The following is a 12,040-nucleotide window of genomic DNA, read 5'->3' on the forward strand; positions in this document are numbered from 1 at the left end:
GGCGGGGGATAGGGATGTGCCGGCGGGCGGCGTGGGGCTGTGCGGTGCGGGCCGGGCCGGCCGGCCTGTGTCGCCCCGGGCGCTGCGATCGTACCGCTGCTTCCTGCGGCGCCCGCTCAGCCGGCGCTCGGGCCGCGGGCCCCGTCCCCTGTCCCGGGTTCGCTGCTCCCAGCCCAGCGGGAGCAGCCCCGGTGGCTCCCTCAGCCGCGCCGCAGCCCTGGCCTGCGCCCGGGCGCCGGCCCCGCGTACCCCTTGGCGGGGAGCCGCGGGGTACGGCCGTTTACCGGCTGCGGGACCCCCTGAGGAGGCCGCGCCTCGGGTAAGCGCTCGGGCTGTGGCAGCGTGGTGTGTTGGGTGAGGGAATGCCCTCCTCGGGAAGGGCTCCCGCCGAACTCCCTCGGCTGGGCCGACCTGGTGTGGAATGGAAAATTAAACTCAGTGTCGTTTCAGTTAAGACATATTCAGCAGGTAAAAAAACCCCTAATAAATCATGCAAGACATGCTGAGTATGGGATGGAAGTGTCAAGTATGTTCTGTATTTAAAAACTTTTAAATTCCTGAAATTAAAAAGTATAGGTAGTTAGCACCTATAAATGGAAAGGCTTCTGGTTATCTCAGGCCTGCAATGTATCTGAGCATTGCAAGCCAGTTTTACGGATTAAATTGAAGAATCAGGTTTTTTCTGACTTTCAGATCCTAAATGTTTTTTTGTTTGTGACTGGACTACGTGCTGAGCTTATGTAAAGAAACTATTTGATAGCTGACTTGGTTCAATAAGTCAGCTACTCTCACGGCAATTGTTGTTTTCCTCTCTCCCAGAGGTTTGAATTTCCTTACAAGTTCAGTGACTGAACCTATTCTGAATATAGTTCAGTATTTATTCAGGCTTTATCACAGATGATTGTCTTTCAAATTTCTTCTAAAATATTTTAATGAAGAAAAATACCTATGTGAGTTTGCCTGTTTTGTGTATTTTAAATAGGTACTTTCATAAGAAACTAATTCTTCCAGTTATGTTGAGTCTCACCCAAAGGCCAGTTCAGAACTTCTGAGACACTTGTTTTGTTTGCATTTCTGGCTCCACCAGTGTACTCTGCTACCAGCTTTTGCAAAGCTTCGGGGCGTTGATCTGTTCCGCTGTACACTTCTAAACCTACTTGAATTTTGACAGAAGCTTCAAAAACTACTAGTAGGAAAAAGTCTGCTTAGAGAAGTGGATCCTGTACTGTACGTAAATGTTTTACTTGTTAAAACTGAGATTTGAGGTTTCTAAACAAGTCTGTCTTCAAGTCCATTTATTTGCCCTCTACAGATTTGAAAGCGCTTGACCATCTCCTTGGGGTGCCTTCCTTTTTCTCCAATTGGCTCTAGCAAGCATCATGAGGTTTCTAAGCGGTTTTACCATACCTTTTGATGCCTCCGACGAAGAAATGCACCCACAAGGCCAGGAGGGCAGAGCTGCCATTCCTGGAGAGGCCGCGCGAGGGCGCCGTCCATCGCTGTGAAACTCCGCTACGTGCGGCCGAGAATCCAAGACGCGTTCCGACCAGACCTGTAGACCAGAACACCTCTGCTGCCTGGGTTGGTATAGCTTTTCCTTCTCCCTGCGTCCCACAGCAACGTTGGTCAAGTTTCTCCTTTAGGTCTCAACAGAAAGCTAGTTATTCTGGATACCGAAAACTAGTAGCACGGACCTGAATTCATTGTAGCTGCCTACAGCATAAATAAGTGCTTTTGAGTTGCTTCAAGTTCTAACCGCAACCACTAAGGTCTTGCTTATTTGAAGGCATACAGCTGTGTGCGGTTATTTGAAGGCATACAACTGTGCGGTGTGTACTGATTAATATGACAATTTGTCTTCTGAAAAACTACTTCTCACCAGGAAAATGCTGTTTTCTATGGCAACAGAAAACCCTGCACATAATAAACACTGGGGGAATTTTTTTATTGGCTTGCTTCAAATAACTGCTGAACTCTAAATGTTACATGCTAAAGTATTAGGCGTTTTGTTTAAATCTGACACCACTAAATTTAGTGAACATAGGCTTTCATGTCAGGGTTGTTTGTTCTAACCTGCCCTCTTTTCCATTCTGTTTTGAATAGTTTCTCTCCATGTCACTCTTCTGCTGGGCTCCATTTCTGGTCTGAAAAAAATATTCTAGGGACTGTTTGCAGTGTCCTAAAATATTCTTTATATCATGTAATGTAAAAATTTTTACTTTTTTTAAGCAAACAGGTGCTGCAGAAACAGACTGTTCCTATACAATAATAGTTATCACCTAGGGGAGCTCAGTTTAAGCGTTATTGCTGCTTGACTCTGCTCTTCACAAAGCAGGATTAGGAAGTGTGGTTTCAAACCTCCGTGAAACATTCCTTTGTTCCTGGTTACGTGGACTTATTTTTGTAATGCCTTACCTTGAAGTAGAACATGTTAAATTTTTTTCTCATTTTTTTTTCATATGCTTGAGACAGCTGTATGGCTTTTGAAACACTTAAGTACAGTAACTGCTGTGAAAAAGCATTCTTTTTGTTTGAAACAGATGGAAATATCCACACTGGTACTTAGCTCTTTGATTCTAAACATAGATTGATTCTAAAATTTGTTTGAAGCTATCGGCACTGAAACTGTTAGATGTTTTCTCTGTTTGAAAAGCCTGGTAGGCTTGTAACTTCTAGAAGCATCCTCTGTAGTGTCTCTGTCAACTTGTCTTGGTGGTACCGATTTTCTGCTCCTTTCTTCTTGACCTTATCTAAGTCTTTCATATCTTCTTGACAGCTAGGCTCTCCTGCATTGGTAAAGTCTACTGTACATGTTCTCTGAAACCAGGAATTAATATCCTCAAAGTCAGTGGTTCACCTATGTTCTTTTAGGTATGTGCCAGGATACATTATCAAGGAATCATTTCTTCCCCCTACCCTACCCCCACCCTCCATACAAAGTCTTTGCATTCAAACAGTTCTGCTGTACAGCAAACGATCACTATCCTTTACTGAACTGCGGTTAGTTTTTTTGAGGGACTGTGTAGTAGTAACAGGCATGATGGAAGGGATCTGCAGTGATTGTAGCTAGAACAGTTTGCTGTGCTCTAGGGAAAAACAAATTGCAAGAAATGGAACCTGACTCTTTTTGTTGATATCCAGGAAGATAAAGAATACTGTAATAGAAGGATTTCCAGGTTTTGAGTAAGTCTGGAATCTTTCAAAGAAATAGATTTTTGAGCTTTGACCATCTTCTATAGAAAGCCAATTTTAGAAGTGGCTTCTGAGTGATCAGTTATTCCAGAATACAGAGCTTAACTATGTTCTGAAGTAAAGATTTTTTGAGGGAATATTGTGAAAGCCATGTTAACATGATCTAAGGTGATGGAGCTAAGTGAGCATCCCCTAAATAACTTCATATTGCTCTCAGTTCAACCTCTACCTAGTCAGGGAGACTGAAGACGTAGTTCATTGAATCTATTCACAGCTATGTTAAGACACAGAAAGAAGCTGGATCCAGGTTTGAACCTTTTTAAATCTGTAGGGGTTACAGGAGTAGACACCAGTTAAGACTTTTCCTTAGAACCTGGATCTTGAGTTCTTTTTAAGCTGCCAAAGAATGGTTCACCTGCACCTCAGTGTTGAAGTTCAGAGGTACCTCCTGCTTAGTAGTTTGGTTAGTGACTGATTAGCTTTGCTACAGACCAGATTCCCCACTTAATGAACACACTGAAAAAAGATGGGATAGGTGAGGGAGTAGTATCAGGTTGGGATTCCTTTGTCTGGATACATTTTTTTTTTTTCTTATTACTACTTCTTTCCCTTCAGGTGTGCCCACAATTCGAAACAACCAAGTCAGTGGTGTTGAAAGCATGCCAGAAGCAGCATCGTGGTCCTCGGAAACTCCAGAATCAGGATGCCAGCCACAGTTTGCTTCATGCAGGAGGAGCTTGTCGAAGACCTATAGCCTGCAAATTTCCTCCTTTAACTTTTGAAAATCAAGAAGGATATGCAGTCCACCCCCCGGATCGTCCAAATTACTCAAAGAAGAACAAAGAGTGCTCTCACAGCCAGTCCAAGAAAGAGACAGCAGCAAATGCCAACATTCAGGTAAACAGTCTGGAGAACTGTGAAGAAACACCTTTGCCATCGGCTCCCCGGCCTGTGGAGCCAGAAGTCTTCAGTCCACCTGATACAGAGACTACACAGGTGCTGTCCATAATGAATGGGTGGTGCGGCAGCACTCTGCCACAGACAAGTAGCCATGCCTGGCATCCAGAAAAAGAGCTGGCATTTGGCACCGACGCCTGTGTGCGAGGGGAGTCACCAGAGGTCCTGGTTACAGACACTCCCGAGCACGAGTATGGAATAAAGGTTACGTGGAGACAGCGGCCTCACCTAATGAAATACCTGCAGGAGAGAGGGAAGCTGAGTGCTGCTGACATACTGGTGAAGGCAAACCTCGAGCTCTCAAGGACACAGGCCAACGTCTGACTTGGCGGGAGCAGGCATTTTCTCACATGCAAAGACACGTCCGACTAGACAACTACTCCCGGGGATGAAGAGGGGGGGTGGCTTAGGCCGAGACCTGCGCTCCGCTCTTCCCGGTGCAGGGAAGGTGGGATGTGTTGGGCCGGGCCTCCCTGGGGCATGAGGTGGCTCCGAACTGCGCTTTCTAATCCACGTGGCTCCCTGCAGGCGCCGTTAGGCCAAGCCCGGCGGCAGCGGGGCCCCCGCGCGCCCCGAGCGGAGGAGGGCGGGCCGGGCCCGGGCTCCGCCAGAGGGCCTCGTCCGCGCATGTGCGGGGCTCGCCCCGCCCCGCTGGGGGAGGCCGCGGCCAATGGGCGTGCCGCATGCTGAGCCGCCGGCCAATGGCGCCGCGGCTCAGTACCGAGTTCCGTTGCCACGGGTAGCGGCGGGGCCGGGGCTGGGCGCGGCGGCCCCATAGCAACGGCGGCGCCGGCGATGGAGAGCGCGAGGGGCCGGGGCGGCCCCGCCGGCGGCAGGTGAGAGGGGCCCGGGGCGGCGGGACCGCTCCAGTGCCCGGCCCGGGCGCTCACCTCGGTGTGGTGAGGGCGGCCCGGGGCGGCGTTTCCCGGCCCGGTTCCACCTTCCGCCGGGTGGGCGCCGTTTCGAGGAGGCGGTGTCTCCGGGCGCAAACCGGCCAGGTCCGGGTTACCCGGCTCTGCGCGCAGCTCTGCCTCCCGTCGGGACCGGGACCGGGCTGGGGGGGAAGCGGGGGCTGCCCGGGGCCGGGGCGTGCCCGCGGCCGGCAGAGCCGTGTGCCGGCGCTGCCCTGGCAACGTTCGCTCCCAGCGGGCGCAAAGCAGCCGGTTAGAATCCTGGTGTGTTTCATGTGCTGCTCTCTTCAACGTGATGTATTATATATCACCTAAATACCTGTAGATTAAATTTGGTTTCTGGGATCTCGGTCCGTGCTGCTCGTTTCTAGGTGTTGCTGGGAAGCGGTTTTGCTCTGTTCCGCTCTTTCTGACGGAGCTCTTGGGGTGTGTGGTAACATGCTCCAAATGCTGTGGCAGGAAAGAGAGGAATAACTGAAAGGAGCTTAACCGATGTAATAAGAAAACTGACTGTGAACTTTAGAGAAGAGATTTTTGGAAAGAGATTATGTCAGTGGCACGTGAGTGAGTCAGAACTGAAATTACGTGACATCAGATTTGAGGATACAGGCAGGGAGAATGGGTTTTGACAGAATTAGTGTGACTGAAAACACAGGAAAACCAATTTTGTGCCTCTGATGTTTAGACAGGGAAAGGAAAAGCAAGTAAAGAGCAAAAACTACTTGTCATAGTTGAACTATAACAAACGCAGTGTAGAAGAGATACATTATTTATGACATAGGCTTGGTAATTTTAGTTGAGGGGGGGGGGGGGGAAAGAGGCACCAGAGTTAGAAGTGATCCTGTCATTGCTTGGGTCCACCGAATCTACTGCGACACGTTGGAAGATGACTTCTTTGTGCAGACTTCAAAGGCTGAGGTTTGTATAGCAATTTTGGAAACTATTCCTGAAAAGCTGATGCACGTAAGTTTCCTTGCATAGATACCAGCCCTCTAGGTTTCACGGAGTGGAAGCTACAGGAAACGATGCTGCTGTTCTGGTAACAATTGTACAATTTCTTTCTACTAAGAAACTTGGTTTGCATACACTTCTATGGGTGCCTCACAGAAACAGCCTAATGGTTGATGTGATAGCTGCTTCCCTCCCACCCTCAGTTTATTAAACAAACAATTCATTTCCTTAACTTTCTTAATTTCTGTCGTTAAAGAAAGAAAACTAGAATACATGAACCTAAATGAAAATATGCAGGTTTTAAGTAAATCATTAAGGCCTGTTTTTTTAGGGGCTGACTCTGAACTTGGAATGTTCAGCAACACTATAATGAACTGCAGGAAGACAAAAGACGGTATTCTTAAGAAGGATCTGCTTTTCCTGAGAGAAGAATAGTACAATTATCTGTAAATCATGAATTTAATCATTAGAACTCTTGTCTGGTAAAATAATTGTTACTTGTCCGAACAGGTTTTGGTATACAAAAAGTAAATGTGGTGCATGGGGTAACTGGCAGTTTGTAGCAATGAGGTAACTGCCTATAAAGTTTAAAAAAACTGTACTTGAGAGGCAGTTAGCAGCTTTTTTTTTTTTCCTCTGAGGTAGAATACCTTTACTATTGAGCAATATGTAAAATAGACATTAAGATATTAAAAAGTTTGTTTTTTCTGGTGGACAGAGGTGAAGGGAACAAGTAAAAAAAAAATGCATGTGGTTTTGTAAATGTGCTGTGGGATACTTGATGATGGATAGACAGCTGAGACATCCCGGTAACAGGCTGTTCCTTGAAACTATGGTGTGTTAACCTATCTTCCATTTGAGGTGGCTGCAACTGAAATTGCTCAAGGTAATTTTAAAGTTTGACTTTTGGGTAGACATGGCACAACTGTCAGTGCTTTAGAAAACGGTAAGGTTGATGGTGCTGTTTCATAGTTCTGATAAGTGCTTTGCCTTCTCTCTTCATTTGGGAATGTCTATTCTGAGACAATATGAAATTAATAATGTTGAATACAGAAACGTTCAGATAAAAGTAATTGTAAATCACTGTAATATTTTAAAAAATTGAGAAGGAATTGGGTTCTTGTGGTAGCGCATACTTTAGAATCTTGGAGACTGATGAACTTCACCTTTTTGCACACTAATTGTACAGTGTACAGGAATACTTAAAGCTTCCCACATGCTGCCTTCCAAATGTGCTTCAGCTTCTGACTTGCAGATGTCATGTATAAGGAACATAACTTTCAAGGTGCAAAAATCTTGACTGAGTCTACAGAAACAACACAAAAAACCTGGGTGTCAACTACAGCAGTCCCTCCCATAATGTGGATGCTTCTTGGGTGACTAGACACGCATGAATTAGGGGGTTTCAGTTTGTGAACTCAGGAGCTCTGGGATACTTCCACAGTGTCTTCAAAAGGTAATGAAGAAAAAGGGCCTATTTTCAATAAGCTCACTTTTCAAAAGATGATGAGCCCATGGACTGAAAAAGGTTCAAAAGTAATTTCATATATTGTTGTCCGGCCAAAAGCCCTTTCCGTATTTGAAAAATGGTAGTGTAGTTGAGGTTATCAGGAATCTTGGTAGCTGCTGGACTTGACTGTTTTGTGTAGTTGCACTTTAATTATAATTTTGTTGGGGGGAAAAAAGACAAAATTCTTTGCTAATGATTTTGGCTGTACGTGTAATCCAGAGAAGACAGAGAAGTGTAAGTTACCTTTTAAAAGCCTATCAGCATCTCTGTTAGTCCTTGGGTATATTTTTCTGGCCCCGGGTGACCTTCTTGAAATCAACAAGCAGTGTTTTGTAAATTCCAGGATTTATAATTCTGCAAACCTTATCCTTAGGTAAGAGAATTGGCTTAATATCTTGTTTGCTTTATCCCTTTCAAGTCTGAACAGTATAACAAGATATCTATCCAAAATTATATAATTCTGTAAATATTTTATAAATGTGGCTGAGATGTACTCCTACAAGTACAGTTTTGAAACAAAAGAAAACCTTTTGTGACTGCAATTTGAAGCTGCTGCTGTCAGTGTGAATGAAGAAGGAATCATCTTACTTAAGATGTAGACAGCAGTGGCAGGAGGGAAAAAAGTAGCAACGCTGTTGTTACCTCTCACTAAAATTTCCAACTACAACTTGAAACGCACTTGGTAACTGCAATTGTTATAACAATGAAAGTTGTCTTAAAGCTACACTTTGATTTGTCTCTTCAGTTTCTAGAAAGTTCTTTTCCCATCTCTTACGATTTAGAATTTAGGTTACTGATGACACATCTTTATAGAGACAAATATTATTTTTCTCTTCTGGGGTTTTTTTTTTTGGTTGTTTTTTTTTTTTTTTTTTAACCACTGTTGGTATGGCATCTATAGGAGGGACAAGTGCACTGATTTCAACGGAATTATTACTTTGTATGTGTGAAAACTTCCTGCAACCAGACTTGCACTGGGATAACTCCAGACTCTTGTTCTGTCACTGAGGCACAGCTGGGTGATCTCCAAAATAAAACTGTTGATTGTGTTGTAATTGGGTCATGGGATGAATTCTCTTCTAAATGGATTTGCTGATATGCCTAGAGCTGTTGTCTTAGACTACATCAAGAACATTTACCCTTATTCCTAGTGTTGTTTAAAACATATTCTGTGGGATGTTAGAACTCTTACTGCCTGTGTTACTGTAATAGAAGTTTGTGTTCACTTCTGCACTCCTTTCACATTTAGCATTTTTATGTGAAATCTGAGCTAAAAAAAGAACAAGTATCTAAATCTAGCAGCAGTGTCTTGCTAAGTCACCTAGTTTGGGATGGAAGTTAAATTTTGCTGTTTTTATCTCTAATGGCTTCCCCTTTCAATTTTTTTGGAAAAACTGGGCTGGGATTAGTCGTCCACAATCGGTTCTAGAGTGTCAGTTTAGAAAATTTCATTTACGTTCCTTCCTCCATTTTTAGGTTGAAAGACTATAAAACAAGTGCAATTTGTGGCATAGAAGTATGTAATTATTATCAGGGAACTTATGAGTTTTGCTGTTTAGTCTGGGTTAAGCATACTGTGTGCTATTTAACTGCTGACTTTGTTGCTAGGAGAGAATAGCAACTGCTTTACCTTTCACTGGTTCATGTTGTAATGGGGTACGACAACAAAAGTGACAGACAGGGTTAAATAATTCATAAACAGAAGATGAGGGAAGAGCAACTGATGTAATCTACCTGGACTTATGGAAAGCTTTTGATGCTGTCCCATGCAACATCCTTGTCTCTAAACTGGAGAGACATGGATTTGACAGATGGACTGCTCAGTGGATAAGGAATTGGCTGGATGGTCACACTCAAAAGAGTTGCAGTCACCAGTCTCCACTTGGACATTGAGCTGTAGATGAATGGTTCCTCACGGGTCTGTACCGGGACCAGTGCTGTTCAACGTCTTTGTCAGTGACATGGACAGTGGAATCAAGTGCACCCTCAGCAAGTTTGCCAGTGACACCAGGCTGAGTGGTGCAGTTGACATGCTGGGTGGAAGGGATGCTATCCGGAGGGACCTTGACAGGCTTGAGAGGTGGGTCCGTGTGAAACTCATGAAGTTCAACAAAGCAAAGAACAAGGTCCTGCACCTGGATTGGGGCAACCCCCAGTGTCAATACAGGCCAGGTGGAGAATGGATTGAGAGCAGCCCTGAGGAGAGGGACTTGGAAGTGCTGATGGAAAAAAAGCTCAGCATGGCCTGACAATGTGCACTTGCAGCCCAGAAAGCCAACGGAATCCTGGGCTGCATCAGAAGAAGCCTGGCCAGCAGGTCAAGAGAGGTGATTCTTCTGTTCCACTCTTGTAAGACCCCACCTGGAGTGCTGTGTTCAGCTTGGGCCCCAAACGTAAGGAGGACATGGACCTGCTGGAGTGAGCCCAGAGGTGATCGAAGGGCTGGAGCACCTCTCCTATGAAGACAGGCTGAGGGAGTTAAAGATTTCGTCTGGAGGGGGCCTTTTAATACTTAAAGGGGGCTTATAAGAAAGATAAGGACAGACAATAAATATAGTAGGGTCTGTAGAGATGGGGCAAGGTGTAATGGTTTGAAGCTGAAAGAGGGTAGACTTAGACTAGTTATTAGGAAGAAATTCTTTACTGTGGGGATGGTGAGACACTGGAACAAGTTGCCCAGCGAAGTGGGTGCTCCATCTGTGGAAGTAAGTGTTAAGGCCAGGTTGAATGAGGCTTTGAGCAACCTGGTCTAGAAGGTGTCCCTGCCCACGGCGGGGGGTTGGAGCTAGATGATCTTTAAGGTCCCTTCCGACCCAAACAATTCTATGATCATAGGGGTCAGAATTCTAAGCCCCTGTGGAACTTTGCTCTTTCCTTGGCTAGAGCAATTTCTATAAATTAAATGACCCTGGGGTTTTGGAGAGTGTGGTTGAGAAGACATTAAATAGAAAGATGGTCTTCTGCTTATGGAATAAATGTCTCTTTCTTTTCCTTAGCGGAAACCTAAGTTTCATAAAATTCACCTGAATAAACATGATTTTGGAAGCATAGCATTCTGCATTTGTATTGGTGGTTAAAAGCTGAAAAGTCTTTTACTTGGGAAGTCACCAGCTGTGAACTCTCAAAGGAATGTGCCTGGCAGGAGATTCCTTGTCTCCCTTTTCTTAAAATAAACCCCCATTTTAAAACCCCCTGTTTTGCTACACACCATCCCAGCATCTGTGATGGCTTTAGTAGTTAACGGCCCGTGTGGATTTCTGGCTCCTCTTGGCCTTCCTTCCAGAAAGAGAACACTCCTTTCATGTTAGGTATGCCGTAATGAATTACTTGAGACTTTTCTGGCTAAGGAAAACACGCATCTACTTTCTGTTCTGGATAGCGTAGTAGAGAATAACACAGGCTTTTCTTTGCATTATTCTTTATAGTCCATATAGATCTACTAGCTTCTGTCCAGAGAGTGCTGCTTTATTTTCATTGCTCTGTTTCCTTGTTCCAAATAGGAGCAGCTAATCTTTGGTACCTGGTGAATGGCGTATGAAACGCCAATCGGTACAGTAGTCAAAATAGTTCTGAGCTCAGAATTTAACGTTTTTGTGATGCGTGTGTTCTTGTTGCATTTTCTTGTAACAGCCTGTATTCTTTATTGTGATCCAGTTTATTAGATGTTAGACTCAAGCTCTAAATTACCTCCTTCTTGTGATCTCCAGAACTCAGAGACAGAATCATGGAGGCTGGAAGGGGCTTCTTGAGATCATCTGGTCCAACCCCAGTGCTCAAGCAGGGTCAGCATGGGCAGGCTGGGTTGCACGGGATGATGCCCAGTTAGGTTTTGGGTATCTCCAAAGATGGAGACTCCCCAGCCTTCCTGGGCTGTGTGTTTTGGTTTGGGTGGGTTTAGGCACATCTCTACTCCGTGTGACTTCAAAGAGAAGTAACTAATAATTCCACATTGAAGTTCTGTTTTTAAACTCAGAGGTAGGTAGAAGCAGAAGTTTTAAAGGAGTGACTTGCTTTTGTGTTTCTTTAGAATCTTCTTTAGTAAGTTGTAAATTGTTCAGATAATTGCTACAAGTTACTGGCAGGAACATGCAGTGCCTAGAGGATTCAGGTGTATTTTAAAGTGGAGTAGGACATACAGATCTAGCCCCACACCACCCTGGTCTGGTAGCTGACTATTATTCTTACTCTCTTTATACTTTTCAAATATTCTGAGATAAGTCGTATTCAGTCTATATCATGAGGGACAGAATTTGGGTATTAAAGCATAGCCAAGGCAGTCTGTATTCACAATAATTTATTCACTCATTCAGAATTGCTTCCAAAATTAAGTGTTCACTGTTACCATGTCATTGTTCCCGTAATACTGTTCAGTAGGTGAAAAACTTGCTGAATTTGTGAAACCTTTCTCGAAATGGTGTGCTATTGGCATTAGACATCTGTGTGTGTTTGGTGGTGGCTGGAATCAAAGGTAAAAGGGATCTCACTGGAGAAAGGATTCTTTTTGTAAAAAAGGCAGGCA

General features: G+C 44.6%; 2 protein-coding genes across 3 annotated transcripts in view; both read left to right on the forward strand.

The window, feature by feature from the left end:
• Positions 1 to 58: 58 nt before the first annotated feature.
• On the forward strand, positions 59 to 5,410 carry RHNO1 (RAD9-HUS1-RAD1 interacting nuclear orphan 1). The gene is made up of 3 exons (XM_005234415.3): positions 59 to 319; positions 1,313 to 1,581; positions 3,808 to 5,410. The coding sequence occupies exons 2-3, from the start codon at positions 1,414 to 1,416 to the stop codon at positions 4,471 to 4,473; spliced, it is 834 nt and encodes a 277-aa protein (XP_005234472.2). The 5' UTR covers positions 59 to 319; positions 1,313 to 1,413; the 3' UTR covers positions 4,474 to 5,410.
• TULP3 (TUB like protein 3) overlaps positions 4,859 to 12,040 on the forward strand; it is a 33,197-nt gene continuing 26,015 nt past the window's right edge. Inside the window, exon 1 of one of the 2 annotated variants that reach the window (XM_055808025.1) lies at positions 4,859 to 4,985. In XM_055808025.1, coding sequence (XP_055664000.1) covers positions 4,945 to 4,985 — 41 coding nt within the window. In that variant the 5' untranslated portion in view covers positions 4,859 to 4,944. Of the gene's footprint in view, positions 4,986 to 5,860; positions 5,979 to 12,040 lie in introns of those variants that run through there. The other variant, XM_027782430.2, reaches the window with a different exon arrangement.

Source organism: Falco peregrinus, chromosome 6 (genome assembly GCF_023634155.1).
Source record: "Falco peregrinus isolate bFalPer1 chromosome 6, bFalPer1.pri, whole genome shotgun sequence".
Taxonomy (NCBI): Eukaryota; Metazoa; Chordata; class Aves; order Falconiformes; family Falconidae; genus Falco; species Falco peregrinus.